Below are 23,354 nucleotides of genomic sequence, written 5' to 3'. Positions count from 1 at the left end.
CATTACTGGGTATATACCCAAAGGATTATAAATCATGCTGCTATAAAGACACATGTACACATATGTTTATTGTGGCACTATTCACAATACCAAAGACTTGGAACCAACCCAAATGTCCATCAATGATAGACTGGATTAGGAAAATGTGGCACATACACACCATGGAATACTATGCAGCCATAAAAAGGATGAGTTCATGTCCTTTGTAGGGACATGGATGAAGCTGGAAACCATCATTCTGAGCAAACTATCGCAAGGACAAAAAACCAAACACTGCATGTTCTCACTCATAGGTGGGAATTGAACAATGAAAACACTTGGACACAGGGTGGGGAACATCACTCACCGGGGCCTGTCGTGGCATGGGGGGAGGGGGGAGGGATAGCATTAGGAGATATACCTAATGTAAATGATGAGTTAATAGGTGCAGCACACCAACATGTCACATGTATACATATGTAACAAACCTACATGTTGTGCACATGTACCCTAGAAGCTAAAGTTTAATAATAATAATAATAATAATAATAAAGACAATATTGACTTTCTTCCCTTTCCCACAGCCAATAATTCACTAGAGATAGAAATGTTAGCAATAAGAACTTTCATGGGGAAATATTTCTAATTTGGAAAAAGCCCTAAAGTCTCCAGTCACACATCCATTTGTTTATGCTGAATACATACTAACTTGGGGGTAAAATTTAGATGTCAGGTAGGAACAAATGTTTTGATCTGTAGATTGTTCCCATCTGCAGAAATACAATACTCTCTAGTAGAGTACAAATCCCAGTCTCTACTTTGTAGAAAAGGCAATGGGGTTGAGGAAGCAATCAGTGGGTGTTACAATGCACCGATTACTGTACTATGCATTGTATTTGAACTATGCCTTTTATGACTCACAGTAGCAATATGATGAATGTTACATCCATTTTACAATAGGAAATCCAAAGTAGTCTGGATGGTACAGCTAGTTTATGTGGTGATGACTGGTTAAACACTAGATTTCTCTGACTCCAAAGCCTTTACTATTTTCTCCATACCAAAACTAGCCCTTGCTTTTTGGTCACTGCTGCTAAAAGAAATTACATGAGATTTTAGTATACTTAGTAGGTATTGGCATGCATGAGTTTTGAGATTAGACAGAAGGGGATTCTTGCTATTTGGGAATTTAACCTCTCTAAACCTCAGCTTTTAATTTATATAAATGCAATTCTAAGTACTTCACAGGGTTGCTGTGAGAATCCAATGAAATGATCTGAGCCATGTGTTTACCCTTTGTCAGCACATTGAAATGAACATTAATAAATGACGTTGATAATAATTAATGAAGCTCATAAGAGGTAGCTGACCTGCCTGACTTCTACTGACAACATTCGCTGAAGACAATACTCACGCTGGTAAAATGATTTTCTTCTCTGCTCTGCATTGACCCAGTCATTTTTCACTGCTCTAATAATCACATCTTCCACTTATGACTCCTAATTCCCAAATTCTAGTGTGCAAGAAGTGCCACTACCAAGGATACTCTCTTAAGTATACTTGAATGTATTTAAGCATTTGCGTATTCAGAGAAATCCACAAAGCCCTGGGTACCAGACAGGGATGGAGGTGTTTACTGTTACGAAGTCTACACCAAATACAGCCCATGAACCCTGCAATTCACTCACTTCATTTTTTCTCAGAAGGGGTGAAGTCTACTCCCTGTCCACAGCCTCACGCACTCTCAGTCATCTTCCTCAGAGAAGCTACACTCTCTTTCATCTGAAGATGTGAACATAGTGCCTAACAGATCTAGTAGGCACTGAGTTCATGCATAAGACAAGAGCATTAAACTTGCAGTGCTCTTGGACTTCTCTCTCCTTTTTTTGGCTAAAAAGTAAGCTGACTCTAACAGTTGAGTTTGGGTTCTAATCCCATCTCTATTGAAGAAGTGAGTCTTGCCTTTGCCTAGCTGCTATATTAAAATATTCTTGCTACACAACTTGGTAAAAAAGGGAAAGAGATAGATGGACATGATATAAATAGGAAGGGTGACTTTTCAGAAAATTGATGAGAGACTCTTAGTGCCTGTAGTGTGTGAGAACATCGGGGAAAGGCAAAGAGGTGTACGTACAAGGAGCGTCCCTTGGAAGCGATGAGGATACCATTATAGTTCTGGTCACAGTGTCCTTTATAAAATGCCAATAAAAGTAAATTATTTAAAATTTTTTTTGGCTCTTGAACTATACTTCTTTTATAAGCTGTGACTCCAATAGGGCATCACATAATTTAGAAACCATCTGTTTTAAGCTCTCCTTACCAAAAGCAAAGCCAGCGGAGGTCTTTTCCTTGGCAAAACAGAGTATCATTTTACCATGTAAAGTCAATCCTTTATTTTATCTGACAACTAAATAAAGGCTTTGTGTACAAAACCAGTAGTAAGATGAATGGAAAAAGTTGACTTTAATTGGCTAAGTGAAGATGATTTCTAAGAACAAAATCTTAGTAGTAGTTGGCTTAAAATTTAAAGAATTATGTATGTTTTTAAATTAAATTATTGTCTTTTGGAATATTAAAATTTATAGTCAAATTATATGATACAATATTAATATTAAAACAATTAAATTACATTAGTGATTCTAAGTTCTCTATCTGAAAAGAAAATGATCACCAGTTTAAGCATGTTTATATTAAACGTGATATTTTGTAGTTTCAGAGTGTCAGATTGATGATTTGGGGTTAAAACAGTAGATACATGTCAATAGAAGATTCAAGCCATTTAACAAAAATGTAATCATGCTATTTTTTGTTTAATTTTGACTTCTTTTTCTCCTTATCTTCTGGTCCTTCTCCTTCCCTCCCTCCCTCCATTCCTCCTTCCCTCCCTCCCTCCCTCCCTTCCTTCCTTCCTTCCTTTTCTTTCTTTCTGTCTTAGTTTGTTTAGGCTGTTATAACAAAACGCCTTAGAATGAGTAGTTTATATAAACCATAGAAACGTATGTCTTAAAGTTCTAGAGCTAAGCAATCCAAGGACTAGGCAACAAAAGATTTGGTGTCTCATGAAGCCTCGCCCTCTGCTTCAAAGATGGTGTCTTCTTCATTCATACTCATGCAGTAGAAGGGGCAAGCAAGATTCTTGGGGCCTCTCCTGTAGGGGCACTAATCCCAACAAGCTGTCATAATCTAATCACCTCCCAAAGGCCTTGTCTCTTATTGGGGATTATGTTTCAACATATGAATTTTGGGGGAACACAAACATTCAGACCATAGCAATTCCCTTCATATTTCCTTTTCTCCCTCTGTTCTTTCTTGTTTTCTTTCCTTTTTATTTCTTTTCTTCTTCTTCATTTTTTTTTTGTTTTTTTGTTTTTAATCTCCAAGTAAAAAGAGACAGCATGGCAATCACAGAAAGCAGTAGACTTCTGCATGAATGCAATATCAAATTTTCCTTGTATTTATCCTGATTAGGAGCTATGTCCCTGATAAACTAGACCAGTGAGAACGATACTGCAAGAGAAAGTAAATGAAAACACAAGGACTCTGTGTGTGCTTTTATCCCCAGTCGATTTAGTACAACCAATAAGAAATGGGACACATTCATTTAAAATTAACCTTGCTTGAATAGTTTTCACTGACATACATAAATACATAAACTGTAAATTAGAAATTAGATTTTGAACTGAAATTCTTACCTCAGTTTCTATTAGTGCATCAAGTGCTTTCTTCTCCTTTTTTCGTAATTTTTTCTTTACTTTTTCCACCTTTCTTCTAATAAAATCTTTCTGATCAAGTATATTATTAAGTACCTGGAGGACATTCAGATATTAAGATGTGCAGCATTTGCAACCCAATTATCCTTATTTAGGCCAAATCATACTAAAGTGACTATTTTAATAACAACAGCATTTATTTTGGCAAATAAAGGAAAAGAACCACCACACATGAATTACAGAAATGTACTGTAATATCCAAAATCTCAATATTCTATTTGCATTACATGAGAAAGCCAAAATCTAATGAATTCTAATGAAAATCTAGTTAAGTAACAAAATAAATAAGCTTACATAGAAAGTATGAATTTTGTTATAATATTTCTTTTAATCAACACTAAAACTCCAAATACAAATAGTAAGCAATCACTACCAAAACGTATATAAAAACTTATTCTTCCTTAGTGTGTGCTAAATTATTAATTCTTATAATTTATTAACTATTAAAATATAATCAAACCAAAAATGATTACTGAACTACAAGAAGATGTAAAACCATGGCTGTTATAAAATAACAGGAAACAAAAATCATTAATCTTTTCTGGAATTCATTATTGTACTCAGACAACCTCACTTAGGCTTTTGGTGCAATTAATAAATATCCATCATTAATGTAAGGTGGAGCCATCATTAAACTCATGTATCCACTAGATGTTTGTACTGGTTATACATTCTTTGCAGGAGCGTGATGATAGCATTTAGAAGCCCTAAAAAGAGTGGTTCTCAGAATTGGTTGTTTCCATGCTTCGTGACCTTATACATGTTGCTCAGGCTCTTCAAGCACAGGTTTTCTCAAGTCTTTGATACCAGTCAACTCCCTCTTGCCTATTTCATAGGAATACTTTGAGACTCAAAATAAACTTTTAAAATAGAAACACTTTTAATCACAATTTTAAGAAATAAACACATTTTGAAAATTATCAAAGACTAAAAATATAAAGTTACATTATTATTTGCAAAGGAAAAATGTTCTGGTGCCAAAATGGCTCAAATAAATATATGTATGGCCTTCCTGCAGGGAAGGACAAGAATGTATAACTCTTGCCACACCCTCTAGTTCTCCAAAAGACTAATGACAGGATTAATACATGTTTTCAACTAAATTTTCTTTGGGAAGGGCTAGTGATATCAGTTACTGCCATAAACTTGTAATTTCAAAATATTTCATCAACATTTGCTTTATTTTCATCTTAGATGTCTAAATATCTACATGCATCAAAAATTTACCATGAAAACGTCCAGATCCCTTACATTTTATATGCAAATAAGCACAACTTTAGCATTTCATTAAGAAGGACTGAAGACCTTGAATTAGGTTTAACGTAATGAATGTTCACACCAGATAAGTCACTACTCCCGCACTTGAAACCTGCTTTTCCCAAGTACCCTCTAAGACTATGGGGTTCTAGACAATCGCATTAATGATCTTGCTATAGAGTTTCACTGCAGATCAAGTTGTGTGGTCCTGAAACAGTTACTTAGTTTGCCCATACTTTTCCTATGTGAAATCATAATTTTCCAAATAATAATGTCAAATCACATGTGTAAGTTACTAACATATATATATTTCTGCACATTAATTTTTGGATTAATTAAATGCTTACAGCAGAATGTTCTTTGTAGAGAGTTCTGATTCTTTCAGCTTCATCTTCTAGTTGAAGCAGAGGTTCCTGTAGTTCTGCCAGTGATATGGCATATATTGCTCTATTTTTCATAAGTTCTTTCCGCTCAAGTGCCTGGACCTCGTAAATGGAATACAGTTTTTTCTGCCAGCAAAGATTTTAAATAATTCATTCAGTTATTAACCTAAACATTTATTGAGCCTCTTATTCAGTGACAGGCAGTAATATTTGTTATTTGAAAATCAAGCAATACAATAAATATCACCATAAAAAAGGATACAAATCTAACACATATATTACATATATAATATAATGTAATATGTAATGTAATGTAATATAATGTATATATTTTTTATTTTTTGAGGCAGAGTCTTGCTCTGTCACCCAGCCTGGAGTTCAGTGGCATCATCTCTGTTCACTGCAACCTCCACCTCCCAGACACAAGCAATTCTTCTGCCTCAGCCTTCTCAGTAACTGGAATTACAGGCATGAATCATGCCTAGCTAATTTTTGTATTTTCAGTAGAGAAGGGGTTTCGCCATGTTGCCCAGGCTGGTCTCGAACTCCTGACCTCAAGCAATCCACCCACCTTGGTCTCCCAAAGTGCTGGATTACAGGTGTGAGCCACCACATCCTGCCAAGTGTAACAAATTTAAAGAGAGCACAGTTATTGTTAGAATGAATGAGAGAAACACTTTAATAGACAATAAAAATCAAACATTTAAAAAAGTATTTCCCAGTCCAAAATGTGAAAATCAATCATTCTTACATAAGGATTGGAGAACACCAAGTTAGAGAACACACTCACACCACATTGTGGAATATATATAAGTCCTGCAATATAAGACAAAACCAACTAACAGGAAATTAATAACAAAATATTAAACAAAAAGGTCTTTCCAGTTAGACACTTAGAAATAAAACATATGTATAGGAATAAATTAGGAAATTTAGTGTTTTGAAACATATAGAAGCAAACATTGCTTCTATGTTTGAAAATGCCAAATTTCACAACAGAAAAAAATTACAAAATTTAGGTTTACTTCAAAGAGAAGCAGAGGTGTAGATCATCTCTTTTGGGCCAGGCACGGTGGCTCACGACTTTAATCCCAGCATTTTGGAATGCTGAGGTGGGAGGATCACGTGAGGTCAGGAGTTTGAGACCAGTCTGACCAAAATGGAGAAACCCCATCTCTACTAAAAATACAAAATTAGCCGGGCATGGTGGTGTATGCTTGTAATCCCAGCTACGCAGGAGGCTGAGGCAGGAGAATCACTTGAACCTGGGCGGTGGAGATTGTGGTGAGCCAAGATCGCGCCACTGCACTCCAGCCTAGCGACAGAGCAAGACTCTGTCTCAAAAAAACAAAAACAAAATGAACAAACAAACAAAACATTGAAACCGTTTTGACTCTTGTTTTTTTTCTTATAATAATAATACCAAATTCAAATATGTATGTATTTCTAAAGGGGAGGGATTCTAGAAACATGGCATGGATCAAAAAACCCAATCTGGATTCCAAAGGATATGCAGGTGGTAGATAAAGATTTTAAAAATTCAAATTGATTTTGCCAGCTTACATGCTTTATTTTCAAAATCTTTATATGGAAGTATCATAGCATATTTTTCTTTCCAGGTTAAATAAAGAAATCCAAGTGAAAGACACTAAGAGTAAAGAAAATATAACATCATCACAAAGTAAACTAAAGAGTCAGACACTTAAAAATAAGATCCCACTGCCCTTTTACTAGACTGGCAGAAATTCCCATTAAGCCACAAAATGAGATATGTGTATGGGAGGTCAGTTTCTTTATGCATGATCAGACACTGCTGGTTGTACACAGAGGGCAACTGTCATCAGCTAAGGAGAGAAAACTGCTGGCTTGCAAACCAAGTAGTGACAAGGTGCCTCATTACAGGCAAATTTAAAATGCTAAGTAAAACGCAAATTGAAGGAAGAATAAAATATTAAAACCAAATTAGTATTACCTGAAGCACCATTCCAGCAGCCACTTCACCTCGAGTGAGTTTTTTCAGGAATTCTTCTCTACCCTAAATGTTAGGAAATTTTAAAATGAGGGTTTTCTTCATAAAACATCAAAACATTTTAAAACAATTGCTAATATAAGATACCTTTTAATGTCTCAATATAGAGTAAAATATTAATTATAATTTATTATATGTATTTTTAAAATCCTGGTGTTATTTGAGGTAAAGTAATGAAGTGGTACAGCACCAGGAATTAGACTACAGTATTTCAATCTTTTCAGTTTGCATTTTATAGTCCTAAACTTAAAAAATCAAAGTAATGAGAAAGTGAAACAAGGTAGTCATCAATTTCTCCTTTTAAAAACTATCAGTTTGTTTTTAATATTACCTTCTGGAATAAACACAATCAGTTTCAAAACAAGATAGATGCAAGTCAAGTGTGAAATGTGCAAAATAAGAGCAGACTCTCCATTTGGCTAGAGCAATTCACTGTTTTTTTGTTTGTTTGTTTTTTTAATCATACCTTTAAAGTTTGTGGAGAAAAAAATTTGGAAAAATCTTTTCTTTGCTACCTGGAGAAATTATTGTAAATTGTTCATAGACTTGCTTTAAATTATTACACAAAACCAGAATTGGAAGTAGTTCATAAAGTTCCTTCTCTCTTAAAATTACATCTTGGAACCCCTGATTTGAGGGAGGAGTTGGCTGGGATTTAGGCTATCCTCCAGATTCAAAAGATGTGTGTGTGTGTGTGTGTAACACACACACACACACATATATATAGTTTTGCAAGGAGGAACAATAAAAATTTAGAAATGTGTCTGATACCTCTACTTCAATAGTGAATCCCTCATCATATCCCAGGGTCTATAGAGACAATACAAAGAAACAAGCCAGTAGTCCTCTGCTCTAACACTTCCTCTACTCAATATAGCAAACCAGTAAAATTATGTTCACCTCAAGCAAAAGAATAATTCCAAAGAAGGAAACATGAAGGTGGCACACAGAGCGGTAACTTTGATATATCATTTTACTTAAGGATATATCTACATCTAAAATGAATTTATACAATAATATGTTTTGATAATTTTAAATAAATTAGCAACCTCTTCTGACACGATAGCAGATACAGCACAGTTTTTCTGTTTGTTTATTATTTAAGAGAAATGGAACAAAATTTAAAATGGCTTTGTAGACTGGAGAAAAATATATCATATTCCAAAATAGCTAGATTTGACCTTTGTCTGAAACAAACTGAAAAATGTGTATGTATGGACACGTGTGCTTTTGTTGTATTTCATGTGTTGGAGAAAAGACTTGGTGAATGAGGTGAAGCTGAAGAAAAAAACAACTCTTAGATGACGCAGAATCTTCCAGGTACATTAATAAAATTAGTGAAGACTGGTAAGCAAAGTGTGTGTTTTAGATCACTCTGGTTACAATCTGGATTGATTCATTTGTGTTTCCTTCATATTCACTCATCCATTCATTCTTTGAAGTTTTTTTGTTGTTGTTGTTTTTTTAATTGTCAACTAGTAAGAAAGCAAGTTATGATTGAAATGAATTCAAGTCACTTAAATTGGATAAATTAATATTGTTCAAAAAGAACTTGATATATGGCTTGCAAAGAACTGCAGGCAGTATATGAGAAATTTAAATAGATAAGAAGTCTGAAGCTGCAAGAATAAGACACTTGTATTTCTCTGAAAAGAAGGAAGATACTACATTTGAAATCTGTGTATCTATACAAAACCAACTTAGCCTGTTACAAGTGGACAAATTTGTACGCTGCATGGGCAAAACATCTGGGGCTTCTGTCTAGCATTTCAAAGAACTTTTCCAAGTTTTGTTTTCTACCATGCCCCCAAACCTCTGTGATCCAGACAACCAGGTTAAATGACCAGTCACCGGAGAGAAAGTATTTATCACTGGCTGGGCTGCCACTTGCATACAAGACCCAACGCCACATGGAGTGTTTCCAGGCAGATGCTCAAGGCCTTCCTATAATACTGTCCTCCTTACAGGAAACAGTCTACCGAAAGCACTGGAAAAATGCCAAGAGGCTAGACAGTTTCTGGAAGAACTACTGAATATTTCCAAAACACCATAGAGTACCCCAAAGACTGATATAGGAAGAGCTCTGATGGTCGAAGGTCTTAGATTACAGAGTCCAACATCTGAGAGAGGGGATTTATTTGTTTTCCCATCCTATTATCACAGGCATTGTTCCCTGTAAAGCGGACTCTAGAGTGAAGTTTAGTGTATAGGATACTTATTAGGGAGCATATTTGGAATCTACTCCTGTGGACGGGAGAGGAATGAAGCAGGATTGGACAGAGACATAGGCTGAGCTGCAACAGACCCCTGACAACAACCTCGATCAACCCCTCAGGAAACTACGGGCAAGAATGGACCATCAGATTTGCCCCAAGTTGGACTAAGGTGGCGAGGCTATCATTTTATTTTTATTGGTCATTAAATGTGAGCTACCTCAGAAATGGGAATGACCTTAAGCAAAGTGACTAAGATGATTCCTGAAGCAGAATCTGGGCAGTTACATTCACCAAACAATATAAACGCCATGGGTTCCCTCAATGATAAAACTACCATTTGTACTGCTCCTAGTAATGGTGGCTAAGACACATTATATGTTTTCTGCATAGAATTATCCCGTCTTAACTTCACAATGAAATCTATAAAATAGTTATGATTGTCCTTTTAGAACATAGGAAAACTGACACAGAAAGATTACATAAATTGATCAAGCACACAAAGCTGGCAATTGATGGAACCAGGATACTAATTTACACAATCTGACAGAGGGCATCTCAGTGACACCCAGATATGCAGGAACCCTCAAAGTTATAGGAATATTTAATGTAGAGCCTTCCGACTCTCATGTGCCCCTTTTCTTGTAGGGCCTCTTTTAACATGAGGCTTTCCAGGCCAATGGGACATATATTTGAATTCTAAATCTTAGCCACCTATAGCTGATATTGAAGAACCAAGACACTGGGTGAAAGGGTTCCAATTAGCTAGTGATGCCATTGTTGGCTCTAAAATGGAATCTTCTAGAAACTTATGAGCTCCTGGGGAGATACTAACTTTCATTATTCAACATGAATTATGTAGCTGCTGAGAAAAAGCCAGGGTTAAATGAGTTCAAATTACCAAGAGGAAAATGTCACAAAACTGTAGTGTGGTCTGCTTAGAGAAATACTGATTGCCTATTGGGTAAAATCCTCTAACCCAAGGCTATTTTATAATAATGTGTTGAATAACTCATGTAATTTATTGAATGCCATACTGAGAGGTAAAAACAGAATGGCTGTATGAGTGCTCAAAGGATGGTCTCCACTGAATATGCACCACTTTCACACCATGGCAAAGTTGAAAAACTGTAAGTGGAACCATATTAACTCAGAGGCTGTGTGTGTGTGTGTGTGTGTGTGTGTGTGTGTGTGTGTGTGTGTGTGTGTATTATCATATCCATTAGTGAAATAGCTATTATTCCCTTTCAAATATGATAAAATTGAGGTCTAAGGTCATGGAATTTATCACAGGACCAGTCTTCAAACATGTATCAGCACCAGGACTGCCTGCTACTAGAGCTTGGACACATTCTACAGCTCTTCACAGTAAGCTCTATCCCCCTGGCTGCTAGCACTTTGTCTGCTATATAATATTTGCCAAATGAATCATTTATTGAGCGAATGGGTTTATGATTAATGAACAAGCTTGCTTTTGATCTCTAGGCTGGGAATTAAACTGTAAAAGTTCCAGATTGTTTCAAATTAAAAATATGTTGTTTTCTTAAGAAATATCTTTATATGAGGAGGAGCTCAGGGCTCATTACAATGTCACAGCCACATTTATATACAGCATCTTTGAGATGGATGATACAACAACGCCTTTGATACGTTTTTCCTGAGATGTGGAGAGATGGGAGAGGTGGTAGAAAAGACAGCAAGGTTGATTCTGACCTAGAATTGCACACAACATATATTCCTAAAATATAAATACCTGAAAAAGCACAGAAGGAAGGCTGCCTTCTCCAGAAGCATAGCCTGTGGCCCAGCTTGTGCTAAACATTCAAGTTCTTCAAATTTTTGCCGATTCATTGTAAAGGGAATGAAAGCCCAGAAAAATTGCCACTTAGCAACTGTTCCAAGAATGGATTCTACTAAGGATCACGGATAGAGTCTAAATCCACTGGGTGAAATGTGTTGGAAAAAAATAGCCACGTATTCTTAAATATCACTCAATTGATTACTTATTAATTACAATGGGGAAATGAATACATTTCTTGACCATACCTTTAACCAACTGATCAAACTTAATATCACTAATGATGAGACAAATATAGACCATGTTCTTGTGGACACAATATTATACTATTATAATTATGTAATATTCCTCCCAGAGGTGTTTAACTTGTATCTAATTATGCAGAAACAAAAAGATAAATCCATATTGAGAGAAATCCTGCAAAGTAACTGGCCTAGACCCTTAAAATGTAATGTAGTGAAAACTACTTTTAAAAAAAATGTAGAGACTTTTAAAATTAAAAGGGACTCAAAAGTTATAACAGATAAATACAACGCATGTGGCTCAATGACATATACCAACCAATTGAATTAGAGAAATCTGCATGTACAGACTATGCATTTGTGCTCATTATCTAATTATTGCCTCTTAGCTCCAAATCTGTTTTTAACTCTGATCTGTGATAATGGAGCTGGATCCTGTGAGGAGTTTCCTTTTGCAGTTTTACTTTTGGAGTAAAGCTAGGCATATCAACAGAGGGCAGGAGACAGGCAGGCAGAGTTGCAGCAGCAAGGGTCCCTGTGTCCCGGTTCCTTGTTCCAGTGGACGGTTGTTATTTTCTCCATTCTCCTGCAGAACTGCCACCAGCTGGTGTGTGGGGAGGTTCTCTGCCCACAAACTCCATTCCACCTCCATCAAGTCTCTCCAGCAACTCGCAGATAGCTGCTGCTGAACCCTGTGTTGAGACACAACCACACCCTCTCCAATAAAGCTTCACTCTGCTTGGCAGAGGGCAGCCTCTTCCATGCTTGTTCCTTCTTAGGGTGCTTTCTCTCAGCCCTCCAGGCACTGGCTGCTGCCTACGTTGGCTATTCCTGTGTTCTTTAGAACAGAGTTGGCAAACTTTTTTTGTAAAGGGCCAGATAGTAAATATTTTAAGCTTTGCAGGTCATAAGGTCTCTGTCACAATGACTCAATTCTGGTTTTGGAGAAAAAGAATAAAAGAGATCAAAGGATCACTTTGAAGAGCTTGGAAGAAGGCTGGAGCAAAGGAAGTGACAATATCTCAGAAGCTGGAAAGAGGGCACATTCAACAGTCACCTTTGACCTGCAGCCTGGTTTTAGCAGTCACAAACCAGAAGGTGGCAGCAAAGAGCTACACTGCTGGAATAGACTCCTGTACTAGGACAAAAGACAGCTGAAAGGATGAACAGTCAATGCTGAGCCCGGAAACCCACGTTCAAAGAGAAAAAGGGAGCAAAGATCTACATAAACAGATCTAACATCAAAATCAATGAAATGACATCAGTTTAATTTCCAATGACAGAGAAGCACTAAGAGCAAAGTTAGAGAATTTACGTTATGTAAGGTTTGAGTTCAGGAAAGGAAGATGGATACTTTAAAAAATTACAATCTTAAAGCAAAAGTTGAGATATGTTTAAGTGACTATGGGCTGGACTGAATTAGTAGGACCAGGTATCTCTGGCTATGGTTGTGCATTATTAGGATACATTTTGGTGGTCAGGACCCTAACAGAAAGTATAGGTGGCTGTCCAAACTGGTTCTATCTGAAAATAGGACATGACACTGTTTTATCTTTCTTTTTGTATGAAAGTATATGTGTTTTGGTGAAATATTTTAAATTACAAAAGAAATAATACAAATATTCAAATCCACAGATATGGGTTTTGACTTTTTGGTCATTTCTTTTTTAGGTCCTGAACTTAAAGTTATTATCTCTGGTAGAGTCAGTCTAACAAGATCTTTTTCATCTACTACAGAAGCAGAAGTCTCATTACTTTTTAAAAATTCTACATTGAATGAATTTATAATTTATCTTAATACTCATAGATTTAAACACTATTCTATTATTGAGAAATCTGTATATTTTAATTTTCCTATTATATGTTGTTAGTATATATTCATGGTTTCCATAAACATTTACTGAGCATCTGCATAAGCACTGTTTAAGCACTGGAATGCAGCAGTGTATACAAAATAAACAATTATTGTTGACCTCATGAACCACGTTTTCAGTGGCTGTTACGTTAACTGTTAATAAAAGTCCTTAAACCTGCATGTCTGTTGGCTTTGTTCTTGGTTACTTTTTTAAAGTTGTATTTTTAGAAATAATGCTACTGAGTTACAGATTATGAATGTTAGGTTTTTTACATCTATTGATGAATTGCTTTCCAGGAAAGCTCTAATTTACACTGAATTGGATACTTGAGCACATATGAGTTGTTATAGCAAAATATCTTTACCAGTATCAAATATCAGTTTTTATATATGTAAAATTGGGATAACACTTTTTTTCATAACACAAGTATGGGAGGTAAAAGAAGAAAATGTATATAAAGTAATATACTTAAGGCATCACTCATATTAAGTACTCAACAAATAACTATCATTATGTTCAGTGTGTTATTTAGAACCCAAGCATTTATCACAATTACTGGGAGACAGACTTAAGAGTAAAATATGTAGGTAAGTTGTTAAAGATTGGTTTTTTTACCCTGAACAACAAAGCTAGCCCCATGCTATAGGAGTATTTTTATGCTACTTATCCCTAATACCTTTAAGAATTTATTATTTGTCAGGCTCCAGGCTGAATGTTTTATACACAACACTATGTATTTATCACCCAAAGGTACCATATATATTGTTACATTTATTTAAGAGATAAGAAACCTAGACTAAGAAAAGTTAAGCATATTTTTAATATTCTTAGAGCAAATAATTAGCATAACCAGGATTTGAATTAAGAAACATCTGACTCTAAAGTCCATACTCTTTCAATTGAACCACATTTCCTCTGGAACAGGAAGAAGAAAAGTAGAAACAAAGTTCAGATAATTAAATGGAAATACTGAAAAGGCAACTTGCCATCTAATTTCTGACAAGCAAAGCGCTAACCCAGTAGAATGGAGAAGGAAATTATGTTCCCATATGATATTTACAGCAAACCAAATAAAGTTTTATTATATTCTCAAATGTTTTCTACCATCAAGATCCATAAATGTTCAGTGCTTTACTTCTATCACATTTTCCATGTTTATTGACTCCCTCAAATGTGTCAGGAAAAATGAACTTTTCTGATGCTTGACTAAGGGGTTACCTAGCAGCCACTGTGGGACTTTAATCCTGCTGTACATTCACACTATTTCCGTTTTCCTTGTATTCTCCTTTCCTTTTTCCTGGCAACCATTTCCCACTAATACAGATTAGACATTCCCAATATTATGATTGATAGCAGCTTCCTTTTCATTTGATTTTGGCAAAGTATTCTGCATATGAATGGAGTGGAAAAGAATCTTAGTAAATGAAGACCAATGAAACAAGCAAAAAATACCAGATCAAAGTTATAATTATGGAACAGAGAGAGATAAGGAAGTGATTATCCTAGAAATGTTCAGCATAAATAACTGAGCTTCTAAGCTGCTTAACTCAGAGAGAAATAAGAAAGTGTAGGGAACTCTTAATTATTAATTAAAAAGAAATATAATTTTATCAAGAAAAAATAGCTTTTTTTAGTTCAGAAATCTAAGGTCAATTACTTTTGTAAGTTTTTTTGAGCATATTGACAATATGACTAACTCCCTTATTAGTTTGAAAAACCAAGAAACAATGGTCAATCTTGGCTATTACTTTTACCAACCTTCATTAAAAGCCAAGGCTGTGATAGCAATTCATAACTCAATAAAAGCTATTACATGTGGGACAAGAGTAATATGCTCCAGATTTGACATGCTATAAGGCATAAATCCTTTGGGATAAAAATTAATGAATTAATAGAATGTTCATTTATAACTACTTAAAAATATTATCAGTCTCGTCTGGAATTATTATAGAAGTTGCATGGTGCCTAAATCAAGCTTTAGTTTACTGGAGCAAATTTTGTTCTGCTGATTGAACTAAAGATGCTCTAAGTACTAGCAGAAATTATGCCCTCCAAGAAACTTTTGAGAAGGTTCTGACTTTTATTTTACTCAAAGGACTGGAGTAGAAACCTTGTCTCAGAGTTGAACAAATAGTAGTTGAAGGGAGGTCTGAGAGCATAAAGAACAGTTTGAGATTAGCTGAAATATCTGAAAAAGCACTCAAGGCAAGTCATATAGACTTCTAAAGTTATGCACCAGATTACTGTGGACTGGAAGTTTCTAAGAACTTAACACATTGTCTTTTTCTAGCATTGAAAATGACCTCCCCCATGCCCAGTATGATTATCTTGAAGCTTTCAGCTTAACTGAATCTTTGTTGGTCAGAATGTAAGTCTAATGTCTTACGACTCTACCAAGACCAGCATGAGATGTCCTGGTCCTTAAATTCCACACAGTTACCTAAAAGCTTACCTTGGGAAAACCCCTTTATTCCCAAAATGAATGTGTTAATAACAATTGCACAGTTTTGTGAACGTTAAATTAGTTAGCATGTATAAGGGTTTTTTCATAAAATAGGCCTGAAGAAAACTCTTTATGTCTACTTTATTCCTTCCTTTTTACTAAGTTTCCACTTAGGTTTAGCACTATGATTCTAACTTGGAACCAGAGTGACCAGATGTTCTCACTTTTCCACCAGATTTCCATTATATTCAAGCAAAAACCCCTTCAAGATTATGCAGGTTGCATAGAAGCTTTCAACTGGAGTGCTAGGAAGTACTTAACAACTGGTGAAAGCTCTCAAAATTTTGGGTTGCAAAGTCATATTCTTTAGATAGTTCTAGATGGTTTTCTGTTCATTCCATCAACACTATAATTGAATACATATTACTATTAAATTGACTTATTCCCTATCCCAATTGGCTAATTTTATCCTGACACTTGGCCAAACACCTCTTTTCTGAATAGGTCAGTTATTGGAATTGAAAATATGGAAAAATTGGGACAAATCATTTGTAAGTTAAAAAATTAGAGAAAGTGCTAGACATCCTTCTTGTTCAGGATTGCTTCTACTCTAAGACTGCCTAAAACTTATCTGGCATTTTACAGATGCATTAACTTGAGAGAACATAATTCATAAATTCTACCTCTAGAGTTTCAAAAGGCTATTTTTTGGAGTTACCCTAGAAGTGATATTGCTGTAATTAATTTCTAGATGATGGATTAAAGATTAATTTCAGGCCAGGCTCAATAAATATAGAAATTTACTTAAAAGGAAAACATAATTCTCAGACTTTGAGTGTTCTAAAGATTTTCATGAATCAGTCCATGAAAGATAATAGGGTCATTACACAGGCAAAAATTACAAACTTGAATTACTATAAACCTGAATTATCTAAGGAAAATCTAGAAATTTATTTTGAATTTATTTTGAACTCTGAAGCAGATATGGATGTGTATATTATAGAAGTTTTAATGCCATATATATTCAGGCTCAGAAATTAGCAGGAGTGATTAACCATTGGGAATGGTTTCTCAAGTGGATCAGTTTCTTTCTGTTGCTTCTTTCCAGCGATCAATCAGCTCCCATGAGGTAAGGAAACAACATGATGAATACTTTCTTTAATCTTGCATGAATAAAGAGAGAAAGGAAGGGTGACGTCAACAAGATGGCTCACTAGAAGTGCCTGGAGTTCATCCGCACCCCCAAAAGAACCAAAGCAACAAATAAATAGTGAAGATTTGAATGTAGTGTCAAAGAGAGAATGCTGGAGTAGAACAGGGAAGTGGAGAGGCAACTGTGGTAATTGGAAGTCCAAGAGAGCAGCATGAAGGCACCTGGCCTCTGCAGCCCCATCTCCCTTGCCTCAATCAGATGGGCCCAAAACGAGGGGCAACTTCCCTTTGCCGGAAAAAGGTAAACAGAAGAACCTACAGTATTTACTACAGGAGAATTCCACAGTCCTCATAAGTCATGAGCCCAGTTTGGCGAGCTGCTGAAAATTTACACTGTTGCATTGCTTCAAATTAGAAGAGCAACTTACGCACTCCCCCAACCCCCACCCACCTCCTGTGAGCCAAGTTGCTCCAGCACAGCACTGTCTTGATACCAGAGCCACCTCTAGAGTGTACCCTTCTCTGCAGGCCAGTAACCACTGCACCTCTGCAGCAATGGTGCTCCATCTTCATTCCAAGCCCAGTGGCTACACTCTACAACCCTAGTTGTGTGGACCCTGGGTTGAGGATTGGCTGTGACTCTGGTCCTGCACATCATGGAAACCAACCCCTCCACCCCCAGCACTTCCATCTAGGAAAGGATCTGAGTCCCAACCACGGCGAACCCACCCTTGAACCAGCCAAATGGTGCATGTCCACCCCTGAGTAGGAAAGGTCCCTGAGCCATTAAACAGCTGGCCTGCCCCTAGGCTAGCCAAGAAACCATACAGCCATGTCGGAGGCTTGAGAAACAGCTCCATGGGCTTCCACAGAAAACATGCTGCCAGGCCAGCTGATCAGCTTTGTGCCCATGTCTGAGACTTGATAAACAGCCTTATGAGCCTCCCCTGGCTGAAATGCCCCCATACCAACCAAGCATCTGTATGCCCATGTTCTAGGGCTGAGAAACAACACCATGGGCCACCTCTAGCAAACACAACTCCAGGCCAACGAGGAAACCATATGGCCATGTGCTGGGTATGAGAAACAGTCCCACAGGCCACCCCTGGCGGACATGCCTCCAGGCTGGCCAAGCGGCTGTGAGCCTGGTCCCAGGCCTGAGAAAAAAACAAAAAAAAAACATGGGTTGCCCTGAAGACACACCTGAAGGCAGCTGAGGAACTACATGCCCATGCTTCCAGGCAGAGTAACAGCCCTGTGGCCTCAACCCCAGTGAGCCAGACCCTAAGTTAGCTGACCCATCATGTGTACACATGTATCCCCAGTCTGAGAAATAGCCCAGTGAGTCCACTCTTAGCAAAGTCATACCACCACAAATTCTCTCAGCTTAGGCAAGTGAGACACTTGCAAATGTCACTAGCATAGTGACATTACAGCTGAAGAAACTACATAGAGACTACATTACTGTATCTACCTGGGACTAAATACAACAAACTCTAAAAAACTGATACCCCAAGACTCATCAACATGAGTAAGTTTCCCTACATATCGTACTCCATAAGATTGGAAGAGCCATTGTCCCACCAGATGCATAGATACCAACATAAGGAAACAATAAACATGAAAAAGCAAGGAAAAATGATACCTTTAAAGGAAGACAGTAATTATCCAGTAACATATCCCAATAATAAAGAAATACACAAAATGCCAGAAAAAGAATTCAAAATAATAATCATAAGGAAACTCAGAGAGATACAGGACAATAAAGATAGTTTAATAAAATCAGGGAACAATTTATGATTTGAATGAGAAATCCAACAAATATATAGATATTACTGAAAAAGAACCAAACAGAAAACTAGAGCTAAATAATTTGGTAAATGAAATAAAAAAAATAGAATCAAGAGCTTCAATAATAGCCTAGCACAAGAAGGAGGCAGAATTTATGAACCTGAAGACAAGTCTTTTGAAATAACAAGGCAGAGGAAAAAAAATAAAAAGAATGACACCATTAGCCAGGCGCGGTGGCTCAAGCCTGTAATCCCAGCACTTTGGGAGGCCGAGACGGGCGGATCACGAGGTCAGGAGATCGAGACCATCCTGGCTAACACGGTGAAACCCCGTCTCTACTAAAAATACAAAAAACTAGCCAGGCGAGGTGGCGGGCGCCTGTAGTCCCAGCTACTCGGGAGGCTGAGGCAGGAGAATGGCGTAAACCCGGGAGGCAGAGCTTGCAGTGAGCTGAGATCCGGCCACTGTACTCCAGCCTGGGAGACAGAGCCAGACTCCGTCTCAAAAAAAAAAAAAAAAAAAGAATGACACCATTAATGAGACAGCATAAATGAACATACGTTTGTATTACAGGCATTCCAGAAGAAGAAAATAGAAATATGTAGAAAACACATTTAATGAAATAATAAGTGAAGGCTTCCAAAGTTATGAGAGAGAGATGGACATCTAGATCCAGGAAGCTCAAAGAATGCCAGATAGATTCAACATAAACAGGTCATGTCTTAGGCACATTACAGTCACATTGTCCAAAGTCAAAGAACAAATTTAAAAACAGCAAGAGAAAACATCGTCACATATAAGAATTTGCTATAAGACTAACAGTGGATTTGCCAGCAGAAACCTTACAAATCAGGAGATAATGGGATGGTATATTCAAAAGGCTGAAAGAAAAAGCTGCTAGCCAAGAATATTCTACCCAGCAAAACTACCATTCAAAAATGAAAAAGTATTCTACAGAAAGGAAAACTTGAGGAAATTCATCACCACTAGAGAGGCCTTAAAAGAAATGCCCAATAGGTTTTTCATCCGGTGGTGAAAAAACAGTAACTATCAGGAAAACATGCAAAACTATAAAACTCACTGGCAGAGCCAATATACACAGGAGAAAGAGAAAAGAGTCAAACCTTATTACTACAGAAAACCACCCATTCACAAAAATAAACAGTAAGAGATGAAGTAAGGAACAAAGGACATATAAAAAACCAGAAAACAATCACTGACATGACAGGTTTAAGTCCTCATTTATCAATAATAACCTTGAAAATAAACAAATTAAGTTCCTCATTTAAAAGATATAGACCAATTGAATTGACTAAAAAAGTCCCAACTATATGCTGCCTACAGGAAACTCACTTCATTAACCCGTAATGACACATAGACTGAAAGTGACGTGATTAAAAAAAAAAAAAAAAGATTTCACACAAACAGAAACCAAAAACGAGTAAGAACAGCTGTACTTATATCAGACAAATCAGACTTCAAATGAAAAACTGTAAAAAGAGACAAAGGAAATTAATTCAGTAAGAGAAAATTTGTAAACACATACACACACACACACACACACATATATATATATATATATATACCTGCCAGAGCACCCAGATACATAAAGCATCTATTATTAGATCTAAAGAGAGATTGATCTAATACATTAATAGTTGTGGATGTTAACACCCCACTCTCAGCACTGGACAGACCACCTAGACAAAAACCCAACAAAGAAACATGGGATCTAAATAGCACCATTGACCAAATGGACCTAACGGATATTTAGAGAATGTTTAGAGCTATTTCAGTATTTAGAGAACATTTCACTGAACAGCTGCAGAATACATTCTTTTCATTAGCACATGAAGCATTCTCCAGGATTAACCATATGTTTAGACACAAAAAATCTTAAAACATTTTCAAAATTAAAATTAAAATTATATCAAGTATCTTCTCTGACCACTTATAAGAAAACTAGAAATTGATAATAAGTAGAAGATTAAAACTATACAAATGCATGACATTTAAACAATATGCTTCTGAAAGACCAACGGTTAAAAGAAGAAGTTAAGAATAAAATAAAAAATTCATTGAAACAAATAAAAATAGAAACATATGTCAACATTTATGGGTCACAGCAAAAGCAGTTTTAACAGTCAAATTTATAACACTAAATGCATACACTACATAGAAAGATTTGAAATAAAAACATAATGATCTCAAGAAACTAAAACAGCAAGAGCAAAACAAACCCAAAGTTAGAAGGAAATAAATAATGAAGATGAAAGCAGAAATAAGTGAAATTGAGACTAAAAATACAGTACAAAAAATCAATGGAATAAAAAGTTGATGTTTTGAGAAAACAAAATTGAAAAACAGCTAGACTAAGAAAAAAAAGAGAGAAGACATAAATGAATACAATCAGAAACAAAATGGAAACATCAAAATAGATACAACAGAAATAAAGAGGATCATTACAAACGTCAATGAACAGTTATAGGATAATAAATTTGAAAACCTAGAGGAAGTGGATACATACAATCTACCAATATTGAACCAAGAAGAAATAGAAAACGTAAGCAGGACAATAATAAGTAACAAGATTGAATCAGTTCTAAAAAGTATTCCAACAGAGAAAAGTTCAGGACTAGATGTCTTCACTGCTGAATTCCACTAACCGTTAAAGCAGAATTGATATAATTTCTTCTGAAACTATTCCACAAAATTAAGGCAGAGAAAATTCTGCCTAGGTCATTCTATGAGGCCAGCATAACCTCACTATCAAATACAGATGAGGAAAACAAAAAATTAAAACTACAGGCCAATATGTATGAAAATAGAGGCAAAAACTTAAACAGAATACTAGCAAACTGAAATCCAACAACACACCAAAAAGGTATTACACCATAATCAAGTGAAATTTATCCAGGAATTAAAGTATGGTTCAACACATGTAAATCAATAAACGTGATACATACATCAGCAGAAGAAAGGACATGATTATCTTAATAGATGCAGAAAAAGCATTTGATAAAATTCACCATCTCTTCATGGTAAAACCTCATAACAAATTAGGTGCAGAAGGAAAATATCCCAACACAATAAGGTCCATATATGACAAACCCACAACTAACATCATACTGAGTGGGGAAAAGCTAAAAGTCTTTCATCTAGGAACTAGAACAAGACAAGCATGCCCACTCTTACCAGTCTCATTCAACATACCACTAGAAATCCTAGTCACAGCAATTGGGCAAGAAAAATAAACAAAGGCATCCAAATTGAAAAGAAGAAAATCAAATTGACCCTCTTTGCAGATTATATGATTGTCTGTGTGTGTAGAGAGAGAGAGACTCTATCAAAAAAATTGTAGAACTGATAAATTCCTTAAAGTTGTGAGATACAAAGTCAACATGAAAATTCAGTAGCATCTTTATACATGAACAATGAACTAGCTGAAAAAAAATGAGATGGCAATCCTAATTACAATAGCTACAAAAAAATAAAATACCTAAGAATAAATTTAACTAATGAGGTGAAATACTTTTACAAGGAAATCTATGAAACATTGAGAAAAGAAAATGAAGTAGATAGAAACATAATGGAAAACATCCAATGCTCATAGATTGGAAAATTAATATTGTTAAAATTAATATTGTTAAAATTGATAAACAATTAATATTGTTAAAATATTGTTAAAATAGTATGTTAACCATACTACTCAAATCAATCTACAGATTCAATGCAATTTCCTATAAAAATTCTATTTCTTAATAGAAAGAGAAAAAATAATCTTAAAATGTATATGGAACCCTAAAAGACTTCAAATTACCAAAGCATTCCTAAGCAAAAAGATCAAAGCTGTAGGCATTATACTACCAGACTTCAAAATTCACTACAAAGCTGTGTTCAAAGATAGCAAGGTACTGGCAAAAAAACAGTCACATAGACCAGTTAAACAGAACAGAAAATCCAGAAATTAATTCATATATCTACAGCCAACTGATTTTTGAGAAAGGCACCAAGAACCTACATTGGGAAAGGACAGTTTCTTCAATAAATAGTGCTAGGAAAACTGGATATTCACCTGCAGAAGAATGAAACTAGACCCTCTATACAAAATCAGTTCCAAATTGGTCAAGACCCCAAACTACAAAACTACTAGGAGAAAACATAGGATAAATGCTTCAGAACATTGGCCCAAGAAAATATATTATTCCTAAGACCTCAAAAGCACAGGCAACAAAAAATAAACAAATTACATTATATTTAACTAAAACCTTTCTGCACAGCAAAGGGAATAGTCAACAGAGTGAAAATACCACCTAAAGAACCAGAGAAAATATTTATAATCTATTCATTCAACAGGGGATTAATATCCAGATACACAAGGAACTCAAACATCTCAACAGCAAAAAAAAAAAAAAAAAAAAAAAAAAAAAAAAAAAAAAAA

The 23,354-nt window shown here is 35.8% G+C and overlaps 1 protein-coding gene across 1 annotated transcript in view; it reads right to left on the bottom strand.

The window, feature by feature from the left end:
- Positions 1-23,354, bottom strand: part of CCDC178 (coiled-coil domain containing 178) — a 528,736-nt gene that overhangs the window by 309,515 nt on the left and 195,867 nt on the right. The window contains exons 17-19 of the mRNA XM_017873932.1: positions 7,362-7,424; positions 5,354-5,515; positions 3,672-3,785 (exon numbers count right to left, since the gene is read on the bottom strand). Coding sequence (XP_017729421.1) covers positions 3,672-3,785; positions 5,354-5,515; positions 7,362-7,424 — 339 coding nt within the window. The remainder of the gene's footprint in view (positions 1-3,671; positions 3,786-5,353; positions 5,516-7,361; positions 7,425-23,354) is intronic.

This window comes from Rhinopithecus bieti, unplaced genomic scaffold, assembly GCF_001698545.2.
Source record: "Rhinopithecus bieti isolate Rb0 unplaced genomic scaffold, ASM169854v2 scaffold_5260, whole genome shotgun sequence".
In the NCBI taxonomy this organism is placed as follows: domain Eukaryota; kingdom Metazoa; phylum Chordata; class Mammalia; order Primates; family Cercopithecidae; genus Rhinopithecus; species Rhinopithecus bieti.
The sequence above is the reverse complement of the archived record's forward strand: the minus strand, read 5'-3'. Positions and strand labels throughout refer to the sequence as shown.